Source organism: Stegostoma tigrinum, unplaced genomic scaffold (genome assembly GCF_030684315.1).
Source record: "Stegostoma tigrinum isolate sSteTig4 unplaced genomic scaffold, sSteTig4.hap1 scaffold_88, whole genome shotgun sequence".
Taxonomy (NCBI): Eukaryota; Metazoa; Chordata; class Chondrichthyes; order Orectolobiformes; family Stegostomatidae; genus Stegostoma; species Stegostoma tigrinum.
Window position 1 is genome coordinate 1,062,056 of NW_026728813.1, and position 13,841 is coordinate 1,075,896.

General features: G+C 55.0%; 1 protein-coding gene across 2 annotated transcripts in view; it reads right to left on the minus strand.

The window, feature by feature from the left end:
• The window catches only part of LOC132209342 (uncharacterized), a 76,436-nt gene that overhangs the window by 31,061 nt on the left and 31,534 nt on the right, over positions 1 to 13,841 (minus strand). For both annotated transcript variants that reach the window (XM_059644462.1, XM_059644463.1), the window contains 2 exons: positions 12,056 to 12,265; positions 2,516 to 2,652 (listed from right to left, as the gene is read on the minus strand). In XM_059644462.1, coding sequence (XP_059500445.1) covers positions 2,516 to 2,652; positions 12,056 to 12,259 — 341 coding nt within the window. In that variant the 5' untranslated portion in view covers positions 12,260 to 12,265. Of the gene's footprint in view, positions 1 to 2,515; positions 2,653 to 12,055; positions 12,266 to 13,841 lie in introns of those variants that run through there.

A 13,841-nucleotide genomic window follows, 5' to 3' on the forward strand; every position in this document is an offset into this window, starting at 1 on the left:
AGGCACTCCATCAGGACTTACCTCTGACAGTGCTAGATTACCTCTGCACTGACCTTCTAAAATGGGTGGCACTCCTTCAATTCTGACCCCCCTTACAACATAGCCCTGCTGCAGTGCCGACCCTCTGACAACAAGGCATTCTCTGAAGCCTGATCCCCTCAAGATGAGGTCATACTTCAGTATTAACACTGACAAAGAGTCACTTCTTCTATATTGACCCTCTCATTGTGCGGCACACCCTCAGTTCTGATCTTACGACAATGGGGCACTTTTGACCAGCTGACAATGGTGCTCTCCCTCAGTTCTGACACCTCCACAGTTCTGCACTACCTCTGTACTGACTCTCAGTACTGACCCTATTCTGATCCATTACAATGAGGCGCTGCCTCACTCGTGGCTGTATAACAATGATGCACTCCATCGATTCTGCGCCGCACACAGTGCTGTAATACTTCCGGAATGCCCTGTAATTGTGTGGCACTCCCTTAATTTTGACCCCCTTACACTGAGGCTGTGCCTCAGTATTTACCTCTGAAAATAATGCACTCCTCCAGATCCGGCCCTCTGATGCTACTGCAATAACTTAGTTTTTATCGGCTTGTCACGTGGTTCGCTTCAATGCTGATGCCATTAAACGGAGGCAGTTTCTCAGAACTGACCTTCTAACAATGGCACTCCCTTCGGACTGTCAGATACAGCCACAATACCTCCGTTTTGACCCTCTCATCACGTGGCAGTCCCTCAATTCTGAACTCCTCACAATGAGTCGCTAACTCAGTACTGACCCTCTGACAAAGAGGCACTCCCTTAGGGCTGACCTTGCACCAATCAGACACTGCCTCACACCAAACCCTCTTGAATAATGAGGCACTGCTTCAGTACAGACCCTCTGACAAAGACGCACTGCCTCAGAACTGACTCTCCAGCTATGGCGACCGGCCACAAAACGGACCTGCTGACAATGAGGCACTTCCTACCATCTCCAATCATGTGGCATATCTCTAATCCTGTGGCCCTCTCTCAGTTCTGTCGCCATTGCATTGAGGCATTCCCTCTTCGTTGATCCTCTGAACTCCCTCAAGACTGACCATCCACCGCTGATGCACTACCTCAGATCTGACCCACGGACAGTCCGACAATCTGTCACGATTCCATGTAGTATTCCAGCAATTCTGACCCCATTTCAATGAGACGCTGTTTCAGATGGTCACTCTGAAAACGAAGCACATTCTCAGGACTAAACCCGCGAGCGGGTCGGGGCCGCGGGGGCCGGTGCCCGCGAGCGGGTCGGGGCCGCGGGGGCCGGTCCCCGCGAGCGGGTCGGGGCCGCGGGGGCCGGTCCCCGCGAGCGGGTCGGGGCCGCGGGGGCCGGTCCCCGCGAGCGGGTCCGGGCCGCGGGGGCCGGTCCCCGCGAGCGGGTCCGGGCCGCGGGGGACGGTCCCCGCGAGCGGGTCCGGGCCGCGGGGGACGGTCCCCGCGAGCGGGTCCGGGCCGCGGGGGACAGTCCCCGTCAGCGGGTCCGGGCCGCGGGGGACAGTCCCCGTCAGCGGGTCCGGGCCGCGGGGGACAGTCCCTGTCAGCGGGTCCGGGCTGCGGGGGACAGTCCCTGTCAGCGGGTCCGGGCTGCGGGGGACAGTCCCTGTCAGCGGGTCCGGGCTGCGGGGGACAGTCCCTGTCAGCGGGTCCGGGCTGCGGGGGACAGTCCCTGTCAGCGGGTCCGGGCTGCGGGGGACAGTCCCTGTCAGCGGGTCCGGGCTGCGGGGGACAGTCCCTGTCAGCGGGTCCGGGCTGCGGGGGACAGTCCCTGTCAGCGGGTCCGGGCTGCGGGGGACAGTCCCTGTCAGCGGGTCCGGGCTGCGGGGGACAGTCCCTGTCAGCGGGTCCGGGCTGCGGGGGACAGTCCCTGTCAGCGGGTCCGGGCTGCGGGGGACAGTCCCTGTCAGCGGGTCCGGGCTGCGGGGGACAGTCCCTGTCAGCGGGTCAGGGCTGCGGGGGACAGTCCCTGTCAGCGGGTCAGGGCTGCGGGGGACAGTCCCTGTCAGCGGGTCAGGGCTGCGGGGGACAGTCCCTGTGAGCGGGTCAGGGGTGCGGTGGCAAAGAGCTGTCAGCGGGACAGGGGTGCGGTGGCAAAGAGCTTTGAGCGGGACAGGGCTGCAGGGGACAGTCCCTGTGAGCGGGTCCGGGCTGCGGGGGACAGTCCCTGTGAGCGGGTCAGGGCTGTGGGGGAAATCGCTGTCAGCGGGACAGGGCCGCGGGGGCCAGTCCCTGTCAGCGGGAGAGGACTGCAGGGGCCCAGTCATCAGCAGATGTACTCTGAGTAACTACACTGTTTTGAAGGCGAGAGGTCCAATGATATCAGTTGAGCCCCCCTTGTTTTTGTATTGTGTACTTCTGACATATGCGCAAATGGACAACCTCACTCTCCTGCAAAGCTGCAGAACGAATCATGCTGCAATATTTGTCAACTCTCAAATGAGCACTGATACGTTAGTAAATCTCACATCAATAAACTTACCTCTCAAGGTTCTCGCCTTCTAGAACTGTTTGTACTAGTAAATAACTCAAGCGAGTATATTTGGCAAAGTGTTTCTTTGATCTGAACTTGTTTTTCAGCACCTTGCTGAAATCACGCACGTCTTCACCTGATATTGTCTAAAATAAATCAAATTTAGTTCAGAATTAATAATGAACCAACCTACTCAACTCACTCTATAATCCATGCTTTCCCTGCTAAATGTCTTTGAAGATGTAAAATTAAAGAGTCTACAATTCTGAGGGAAAAAGTCGCTATCTTTCTGTAACATTATGATAAAGGTTAGATATGTCTGAATGTGAGTTTCGAACAATTAAGCTTGAGTTTCATACAGTCGTACAGCATGAAAAAAGATCCTTTGGTCCAACCAGTCTATGCTGATCACAATCCCAAACTGAACTAGTTCCACCTGCCTGTGCTTGGCCCATATCTCTCCAAACATTTCTATCATCTTTCTACCTACAACATCACCTGAACAGAATTCTCCATCTTGTGGTCAAATACTAAAACTATACAATTGACTCATTTCAAATGATACACAGATCCAGGATTCACATTAGTGGCCTTTCTGGTTGAATTGCTAATTATTTTAACAATAGTGCATTTTTTGTCCAATTATGCCATGTATAATTACTGATCCAAAATTCATCTCATTGGGTTTCTTTTTTTGGTTTTTTGTATTGAGTCGAAGATGAGATCAATACATTGGTGAGAAATTATCTTGGTTTGCAGATTCAAAGTCACTATAGTCCCAGACGGGACCACAGGACTGCTCTCACAGTCGACAGAGAGATAACTGGAGGTGGTTTAAATTGAAGGTTGCCAACCTCAGATGAGGAGACAGGTTGAGAACGAGACTCCTTCATTGCAACTTCAGACAGTGTCGTATTCCATGCTGTTGGTATCATTCTGAATTACAAACCAGCCAACTGAGCTAACTGGCTCCCAGGCAAAATATACAATCAGTTTGGATAGAAATATGAACACCAAAGGAAAGTCGTCACAGCTGTGACAGTTTCAGATTCATGCATCCCCTGACAGAAGATACAGTCCAGGAGAGCATCCAGTCTATAGACCAAGAGGTAATCGGATCTTGTAAGAAAGATGTTACAATAAACTGTGAATCCAATTGGCACAGGTCGCCTGGAGGATTCTTTTTATATTCACGGGATGTGGATGTTGCTGGCTAAGCCCAATTATGAGGAACGGATGGCTGGAGGGATGGAGGAACGGATGGCTGGATGGAGGAACAGATGGCTGGAGGAGGCAGGGGGGGGGGAAGGAGCAGGACGAGGGGGGGGGGAAAGGAGCAGGACGAGGGGGGGGGGAAAAGGAGCAGGACGAGGGGGGGGGGGAAAAGGAGCAGGACGAGGGGGGGGGGGAAAAGGAGCAGGACGTGGGGGGGGGGAAAGGAGCAGGACGAGGGGGGGGGGGAAAAAGGAGCAGGACGAGGGGGGGGGAAAAAGGAGCAGGACGAGGGGGGGGAAAAAGGAGCAGGACGAGGGGGGGGAAAAAGGAGCAGGACGAGGGGGGGGGAAAAAGGAGCAGGACGAGGGGGGGGGAAAAAGGAGCAGGACGAGGGGGGGGGAAAAGGAGCAGGACGAGGGGGGGGGAAAAGGAGCAGGACGAGGGGGGGGAGAAGGAGCAGGACGGGGGGGGGAAGGAGCAGGACGGGGGGGGGAAGGAGCAGGACGGGGGGGGGGAAGGAGCAGGACGGGGGGGGGGAAGGAGCAGGACGGGGGGGGGGAAGGAGCAGGACGGGGGGGGGAAGGAGCAGGACGGGGGGGGGGAAGGAGCAGGACGGGGGGGGGGAAGGAGCAGGACGGGGGGGGGGGGGAAGGAGCAGGACGGGGGGGGGGGAAGGAGCAGGACGGGGGGGGGGAAGGAGCAGGACGGGGGGGGGGAAGGAGCAGGACGGGGGGGGGGGAAGGAGCAGGACGGGGGGGGGGGAAGGAGCAGGACGGGGGGGGGGGAAGGAGCAGGACGGGGGGGGGAAGGAGCAGGACGGGGGGGGGGAAGGAGCAGGACGGGGGGGGGGAAAGGAGCAGGACGGGGGGGGGGAAAGGAGCAGGACGGGGGGGGGGAAAGGAGCAGGACGGGGGGGGGGAAAGGAGCAGGACGGGGGGGGGGAAAGGAGCAGGACGGGGGGGGGGGAAAAGGAGCAGGACGGGGGGGGGGAAAGGAGCAGGACGGGGGGGGGGAAAGGAGCAGGACGGGGGGGGGGAAAGGAGCAGGACGGGGGGGGGGAAAGGAGCAGGACGGGGGGGGGGAAAGGAGCAGGACGGGGGGGGGAAAAGGAGCAGGACGGGGGGGGGAAAAGGAGCAGGACGGGGGGGGGAAAAGGAGCAGGACGGGGGGGGAAAAGGAGCAGGACGGGGGGGGAAAAGGAGCAGGACGGGGGGGGGGGGAAGGAGCAGGACGGGGGGGGGGGAAGGAGCAGGACGGGGGGGGGGGAAGGAGCAGGACGGGGGGGGGGGAAGGAGCAGGACGGGGGGTTGGGGGGGGGGGAAGGAGCAGGACGGGGGGGGGAAGGAGCAGGACGGGGGGTTGGGGGGGGGGGGGAAGGAGCAGGACGGGGGGTTGGGGGGGGAAGGAGCAGGATGGGGGGGGGGAAGGAGCAGGACGGGGGGTTGGGGGGGGGGAAGGAGCGGGGGGGGGGGAAGGAGCAGGACGGGGGGTTGGGGGGGGGAAGGAGCAGGACGGGGGGGGGAAAGGAGCAGGACGGGGGGGGGGGAGAAGGAGCAGGACGGGGGGGGGAGAAGGAGCAGGACGGGGGGGGGAGAAGGAGCAGGACGGGGGGGGAGAAGGAGCAGGACGGGGGGGGAGAAGGAGCAGGACGGGGGGGGGAGAAGGAGCAGGACGGGGGGGGGAGAAGGAGCAGGACGGGGGGGGGGAGAAGGAGCAGGACGGGGGGGGGAGAAGGAGCAGGACGGGGGGGGGAAGGAGCAGGACGGGGGGGGGAAGGAGCAGGACGGGGGGTTGGGGGGGGGGAAGGAGCAGGACGGGGGGTTGGGGGGGGGAAGGAGCAGGACGGGGGGGGGAAGGAGCAGGACGGGGGGGGGGAAGGAGCAGGACGGGGGGTTGGGGGGGGAAGGAGCAGGGGGGGGGGAAGGAGCAGGACGGGGGGTTGGGGGGGGGGAAGGAGCAGGACGGGGGGTTGGGGGGGGGAGAAGGAGCAGGACGGGGGGTTGGGGGGGGGAAGGAGCAGGACGGGGGGTTGGGGGGGGGGAAGGAGCAGGACGGGGGGTTGGGGGGGGGGAAGGAGCAGGACGGGGGGTTGGGGGGGGGAAGGAGCAGGACGGGGGGTTGGGCGGGGGGGGGAAGGAGCAGGACGGGGGGTTGGGCGGGGGGGGAAGGAGCAGGACGGGGGGTTGGGGGGGGGGGGAAGGGAGATGAACACAGCAGACAGGCTGACATCACCTCTACACCCAGAATATTCAGACCCTTCAGAAGCGTTTCTCCCTGCGACTCCTGAAACAGAGACTCGCAGCCATGCGCCGGCACCTCCACACACTGCAATCCAGCCTGCCCCAGCTCAGAGCCTCCCTCTCCCAGACCTGCTAAGGACCCCTGCTGTTTTTTATCCTCCGCAGGATCCACAGACTGAACACCCAGTTCCACTCAGCTTTACTGGACACCAAAAATCCTAAGTACAACCAACTCACGGGCCCCTGCCACCCACAAGAGGATTCCTGCGCCTCCCAAATCCCGAGTCTGTACCTGCCCGGCCGCCATTGACCATGAAGACACGGCCGGAGACCCCACCGATGACGTCACATCCGCCTCCGCCGGCCGCACCACTTCCGGAACCGCTGCCGCAGTCACCACCTCCACCTCCAGGTACAACACCTCACACACCACCCTCACCGCAGCTGCTGCCGCCCTCCCCCATCCTCCAAACGCTGACGGAACCCCGCCCACGGCCGACGGAACCCCGCCCACGGTCGACGACCTCATCGCTCCGCCCACAGCCAGCAGCCCCAGAGGAGACAGCCACACCCGGCCCCGCCGTCTGTTCACCGTCTCCCCAGACCTCCCACTGACTGAGGACGAACGGTCAGTCCTCAGTAAGGGGCTCACCTTTGTCCCCCTACAACCACACATCAACCAATACCAGTCACGATTGGACATAGAGCAGGTTTTCCACCGTCTTCGCCTCCACGCCTACTTCTTCAACCGGGAGCCTAACCCTCCCTCCACTGACCCCTTCACCCTCTTCCAACACAAGTCCTCCTCCTGGAGACCACCCCCAGGCCTCCTACGCTCCCTCGCCCTCTTCATCTCCAACTGCCGTCGAGACATTAACCGCCTCAACCTCTCCACCCCTCTCACCCACTCCAACCTCTTCCCCGCAGAACGGGCAGCCCTCCGCTCCCACCCCAATCTCACCCTCAAACCCGCAGACAAGGGTGGCGCAGTGGTAGTATGGCGCACTGACCTCTACATCGCCGAGGGCAGACGCCAACTCTCTGACACCACCTCCTACCGCCCCCTCGATCATGACCCCACACCCGAGCACCAAACCATCATCTCCAACACCGTTCATGACCTCATCACCTCAGGGGACCTCCCACCCACCGCCTCCAACCTCATTGTTCCCCAACCCCGCACGGCCCGTTTCTATCTCCTTCCCAACATCCACAAACCTGCCTGCCCTGGTCGACCCATCGTCTCAGCCTGTTCCTGCCCCACCGAACTCACCTCCACCTATCTGGACTCCATTTTCTCCCCTGTGGTCCAGGAACACCCTACCTACGTCTGTGACACCACCCACTCCCTCCCCCTCCTCCAGGACTTCCAATGTCCTGGCCCCCAACACCTCATCTTCACCATGGACGTCCAGTCCCTATACACCTGCATTCCGCATGCAGATGGCCTCCAGGCCCTCCACTTCTTCCGGTCCCGCAGGCCCGACCAGTCCCCCTCCACCGACACCCTAATCCGCCCAGCCAAACTCGTCCTCACCCTCAACACTTCTCTTTTGACTCCTCCCACTTCCTACAGACTAAGGGGGTGGCCATGGGCACGCGCATGGGCCCCAGCTATGCCTGCCTCTTTGTCGGTTATGTGGAACAGCCCCTCTTCCACCTACACAGGCCCCAAACCCCACCTCTTCCTCCGGTACATTGATGAGTGTATCGGCGCCGCCTCTTGCTCCCCAGAGGAGCTCAAACAGTTCATCCACTTCACCAACACCTTCCACCCCAACCTTCAGTTCACCTGGGCCATCTCCAGCACATCCCTCACCTTCCTGGACCTCTCAGTCTCCATCTCAGGCAACCAGCTTGTAACTGATGTCCATTTCAAGCCCACCGACTCCCACAGCTACCTAGAATACACCTCCTCCCACCCACCCTCCTGCAAAAATTCCATCCCATATTCCCAATTCCTTCGCCTTCGCCGCATCTGCTCCCACGATAAGACATTCCACTCACACACATCCCAGATGTCCAAGTTCTTCAAGGACCGCAACTTTCCCCCACAGTGATCGAGAACGCCCTTGACCGCGTCTCCCGTATTTCCCGCAACACATCCCTCACACCCCGCCCCCGCCACAACCGCCCAAAGAGGATCCCCCTCGTTCTCACACACCACCCCACCAACCTCCGGATACAACGCATCATCCTCCGACACTTCTGCCATCTACAATCCGACCCCACCACCCAAGACATTTTTCCATCCCCACCCCTGTCTGCCTTCCGGAGAGACCACTCTCTCCGTGACTCCCTTGTTCGCTCCACACTGCCCTCCAACCCCACCACACCCGGCACCTTCCCCTGCAACCGCAGGAAATGCTACACTTGCCCCCACACCTCCTCCCTCACCCCTATCCCAGGCCCCAAGATGACATTCCACATTAAGCAGAGGTTCACCTGCACATCTGCCAATGTGGTATACTGCATCCACTGTACCCGGTGTGGCTTCCTCTACATTGGGGAAACCAAGCGGAGGCTTGGGGACCGCTTTGCAGAACACCTCCGCTCAGTTCGCAACAAACAACTGCACCTCCCAGTCGCAAACCATTTCCACTCCCCCTCCCATTCTTTAGATGACATGTCCATCATGGGCCTCCTGCAGTGCCACAATGATGCCAGCCACCCAAAGGTTGCAGGAACAGCAACTCATATTCCTCCTGGGAACCCTGCAGCCTAATGGTATCAATGTGGACTTCACCATTTTCAAAATCACCCCTTCCCCCACTGCATCCCAAAACCAGCCCAGTTCGTCCCCTCCCCACACTGCACCGCACAACCAGCCCAGCTCTTCCCCTCCACCCACTGCATCCCAAAACCAGTCCAACCTGTCTCTGTCTCCCTAACCTGTTCTTCCTCTCACCCATCCCTTCCTCCCACCCCAAGCCGCAACCCCATCTACCTACTAACCTCATCCCACCTCCTTGACCTGTCCGTCTTCCCTGGACTGACCTCTCCCCTCCCTACCTCCCAACCTATACTCTCTCCACCTATCTTCTTTTCTCTCCATCTTCGGTCCGCCTCCCCCTCTCTCCCTATTGATTCCAGAACCCTCACCCCATCCCCGTCTATGATGAAGGGTCTTGGCCCGAAACGTCAGCTTTTGTGCTCCTCAGATGCTGCTTGGCCTGCTGTGTTCATCCAGCTCCACACTTTGTTATCTTGGATTCTCCAGCATCTGCAGTTCCCATTTTCTTTTTATTTTGGGGGCAGCTGCTGTCAATACCCACCCAAACAAAAGCTTCATTTGTCATTTTCAAAATTGGTAATAGCCCACAATCTGCTGAGTGAACAAAAAAAGTACCCATTTGCCTGTGACTCTCAGATGGATTTCTTTCCGATTTATTTATTCTTTAATGAGACACAGCTGTTGCTGATTGTCCAGCATGAACTGACTTCTTGAACAGCTTCATGTTGCTGTACAGAGACCCACAATGCTGTTCCAAAAGAGATTACGAAGATTGACTCAGTAACAACCATTCATTTCCAAATAAGTTTGTGAGTAGCTTGGAGGTGATTTTTACTGGGGTTAGTGCTACCATGTCTGATGTCCTTGCCCTTGAAGATGAGTTTTCTAAGTCTGGAAAGGTGTGTGTCAGAATAGTGGGTAAAAAATGTGGCAGTGCATCTTGTACAGGGACACATTATTGTCTCTTGGAGTTGGCTGTGGAGAGAATGGATACGGTGCCAAGCAAGGGGCTGCTTTGGCCTAGACTCAAGATTGTTTTCAGTGTTGTTGGATCTGCACCGTCATTGACACACTTCTGACTTGAGAATTGGAGGAGGGCTGCAGGCTTCGGAGTGTCAGCAGTTTCTACATCAAATCGCAGAGTCGTCTTGCTTTGTCTCTGAGTCTGTGGCCCCGAGTGATATCTAAAACCAGGTCATCTCTCTTGTGAGCTTGTTATTCTAAACTGGACATTGCGCTTTCTTTACTCAGAGAGTAGGAAGGGAATGGAATGCTTTGCTTGCAACGGTAGGAGATTCGCCAACTTTCGGTACATTTAAGTCGTCATTGGATGAGCACATGGACGTACATGGAATAGTGTAGGTTAGATGGGCTTCAGATCGGCATGACAGGTCGGCACAACATCGAGGGCCGAACGGCCTGTACTGCGCTGTAATGCTCTATGTTCTAATGGTCTCTTCATTATAGAAAAGAGGTGATTGCATTTGAGCATGTGTGGAGGACATTCATCAGGATGTTCTGAGGGAGTGAAGCATTTTAACTCGATGGAGAGTCTGGATAAGTTTGAGATAACAGGAACTGTCAATGCTGGAGTCTGAGATAACACAGCGTGGAGCTGGAGGAACACTGCAGGCCAGGCAGCATCACTGTTTTATCTGGATAAGGTTGGCTTGTTTTCTTCCGAACAGGGAAGGTTGAAGAAGGTCCTGAAAAAATGGTCTGCATTCTGATGGGTCTAGGCGAGGGAAGCAGAACGACCATTCATGGGGTGGGAGGTCGGGGGGGCGGGGGGACGGGGGGGAAGAGATACATACATTTAAGCTAAAAGGCTCAGAAGGAATTTCAGGAAAGAAAAGACACCCAGAAGGTGCTGGGGGTTTGGAATTCATTGTCTGGGACTTTAGTTGAGGTGGTGGATAATCTTTTCACATGAAAGAAAAAGGGTTGGTACAGCACTTAAAATGAAATAACATTCAAGGCAACGGGCCTATTGCTAAAACATGAGCCGAATGTGAACTTAGTGTGGCTTCAGTGGTTACAGACACAATGGAATGAAGTGCTTGTTCAATTCACACAGATGATCCCTGGAATGGTAGGCTTCACCTACGATGAATGGCTAAGGATCCTGGGATTGTACTCACTACAGTTTAGAAGGTTGAGGGGAGAACTAATAAAAACTTACAAGATAATGTATGGTTTAGAAGAGGTGGACGCTAGGAGGTTGTTTCCGTTAGGAGGGGAGACGAGGACCCGTGGGCACAGCCTTAAAATTCGAGGGGTTCAATTTAACACTGAAATCAGACGACATTTCTTCAGGCAGAAAGTGGTGGGCTTGTGGAATTCATTGCCGCAGAGTGCAGTGCAGGCCGGGATGTTGGACGCCTTCAAGGCAGAGATCGACAAATTCTTGATCTCAAAAGGAATCAAGGGCTACGCGGAGAGTGCAGGGAAGTGGTGTAAAAATGCCCATCAGCCATGATTTAAATGGTGGAGTGGACTTGATGGGGCGAATGGCCTTACCTCCACTCCTATGTCTCATGGCCTTCTGGTCTAATTCTGGAGAATTCTCTTATTCTATGATTCTGGAGCAGGGGACAGTGAGTGGACAGCACAGGACAGTTCACCTAACTTCTCCTTTACCAATCTTCTATCTGCCTCCCCACTTCTCCCTATTTTTTTCAGAATCCCCTTCTCCTCCCCCATTTTTGAAGAAGGGTCTCGACCCGAAACGTCAGCTTTCTTGCTTCTCTGATGCTGCTCGGCCCGCTGTGTTCATCCAGTTCTACACCTTCTTCTCTCAGATTCTCCAGCATTGGCAAGTTCCTACCATCTCTTGAGGAAGCTTACTTGTTTTTGCACCCAAACTGTGGTGAGAATGTGGAACGCACCGACTGTGTGGGTGGTAGAGTCAGAAACCATGATAACATTTAACAAGTCTTTGATTGGGCATTTGCGATGCCAAGGCATACAAGGCTCTGGGTCGAGAGCTGGGAAATGTGATGAGAATAGTTCGGGACTTGCATCTTGTGAGGGCACATACAATTTGCTGAAGGGTCTGTTCCATTGCCATAGCACTCTATTATGCTGTCCCTCAATGATCCTGTGACAAGTAAGTGAAGGTTTACAGAAACAGGTAATTTTCAAGGACAATGCCAAAAGGAAAAGTGATGCACAGACAAAGTGCATGTAAGAATTTAACCAAGGATTAACACCACTGAAGAACTGGAATTTGTGCCAATGCACCAAACCTGCAGATGAAAATGCAGTGTCCAGTTTGATTGCAAACAGCAACAACCACCAGTTAGTAACATGATCAATGGAAATATCTGAATGCCTGCTGTTGTGATCTCAAGCATTTACCTGCGTCGAGTGAAATCCACCACCATAGTTCTGTTGCATCGTTGGCCACCTCGCAATCGGTGTTGCATAGTCAATATCATTCCTTGACAATGCTTGAAGCAAGGCATAAGCAGTGGTTTCCACAGTCATCGCAGAAGCCTGTGCTGCTTCAAGTGGATACGGCTTCTCGTCCTCCAACAATGGAGGCTTTCCAGGAACCAACATCAGAATCTGTCATTTGAGAAAGGGATTAGCTGAGAATAAAGTTTACATCATATAGATTTTTGTTTGCATTTCACCAACACAACAATGGTTTTGCTGGTCAAGATCCAGCATTATCTCACCACTGATGTCTAGAACATTCTCCATACTTCCCGCTCAGTGATGGGTCCTTTTGTTTGGGAAAAATAGGCACCTTCAAATGCAAATGAATCAAGGTGAGCTTGAGTTTCTCATCAGGCTACATGGCAGTTATTACAAGATGTTACGAACAAAAGGTGAAGGAGCAGATGAAACCATTCACCAGTCTGGATGATCTTCTTGCCCTCATCCTGAGGAGGCATCACAGATCTTAACTTACACGCAATTCAAATTATTTCATGCAATGACAAGACTGAATGTTCCGGATACTGCAAATGCCATGGCACCTGGCAGCATCCCACAAACTGTACTGGAACAATGTGCCCCAAGGTCGCCACACCAACAGTAAATGTTTTCCAGTACATTTTTAAACACTTGCAACACTCACATTTCAGAGAAAGATGACCTATCACGCAATCGGCAGACAAATTGTCCTGACCAATTATGACCTCAATGTATTCTCAATCATCAGCAAAGTAATGCAACATCTGGATGACAGTGCTATCAAACAGCTGCACACTTAGGCTCAGTTTACTTTTCGTCATGCCACACTTCTCGTAACCTCGTTCAGGATTTACCACAAATATGATCAGAGATCCTGAGCTTGAAAAGGAAGGAAAGTGCAATCTGTCATTTCCACCAAGGCAACTTCTGATTGAATGTGGTGTTAAGCAGAGGAATAGAAAATTGAGTCAGTGGCATTCACTGGATACCTGCACTGGCTGAAGTCATGTCTTCATTTGAACCAAAGTGGAGACATGAACGTTCATTGAATATTGTCCAGGTGTCCAGCAGAATTCATGACTTTTCCAACAGTGAAGTCAACGATGAGAAAATACAGTGAGACTTGGACAACGATCAGGCTTGGCCTGATAAACGATAAGTAACATTTGCACCATACAAGAGCTAAGCAGCAATCAGCTCCAACAAGAGCGAATATGACCATATCACAAAATTCCATGTCCTTACCCTCACATCATCCTTACATTTTTTTAAATGTGCAAGTGTTATCCAAGCCATGCAGGGTAATGGGCCAGGTGTTGGAAATGAGGTTAGAAAAATTCAGTGCTTGTCTTTGACTCTCTCAGAATCCGTGAGCCTAAGAATTTAATTCTCCTGTACTGTCGCCCACTGAGGTGCTTGGCTGTCCACTTAATCAAGGTTAACACTGATCTAAAACTAAACTGGAACGGTTATATAATCAGCAGCTGCCAGGTCCGTGGTACAAACCGCCCTGCTGTGGGACAGGGTCAGGCAAATCCAAGTGAGTGATCGTGGTTGGAGACTCATTCGTTGGGGGCATAGTTTCTGTAGCCACATTTGAGATACCAGGGCTGTGTGTTGCTTCCCTGGTGCAAAGGTCAAGGACATCTCTGAGTGGTTGCAAGAAATTCTTAAGGGGGAGGGTGAGCAACCAGAGGCCATTGTGCACATTGGTACCAATGAC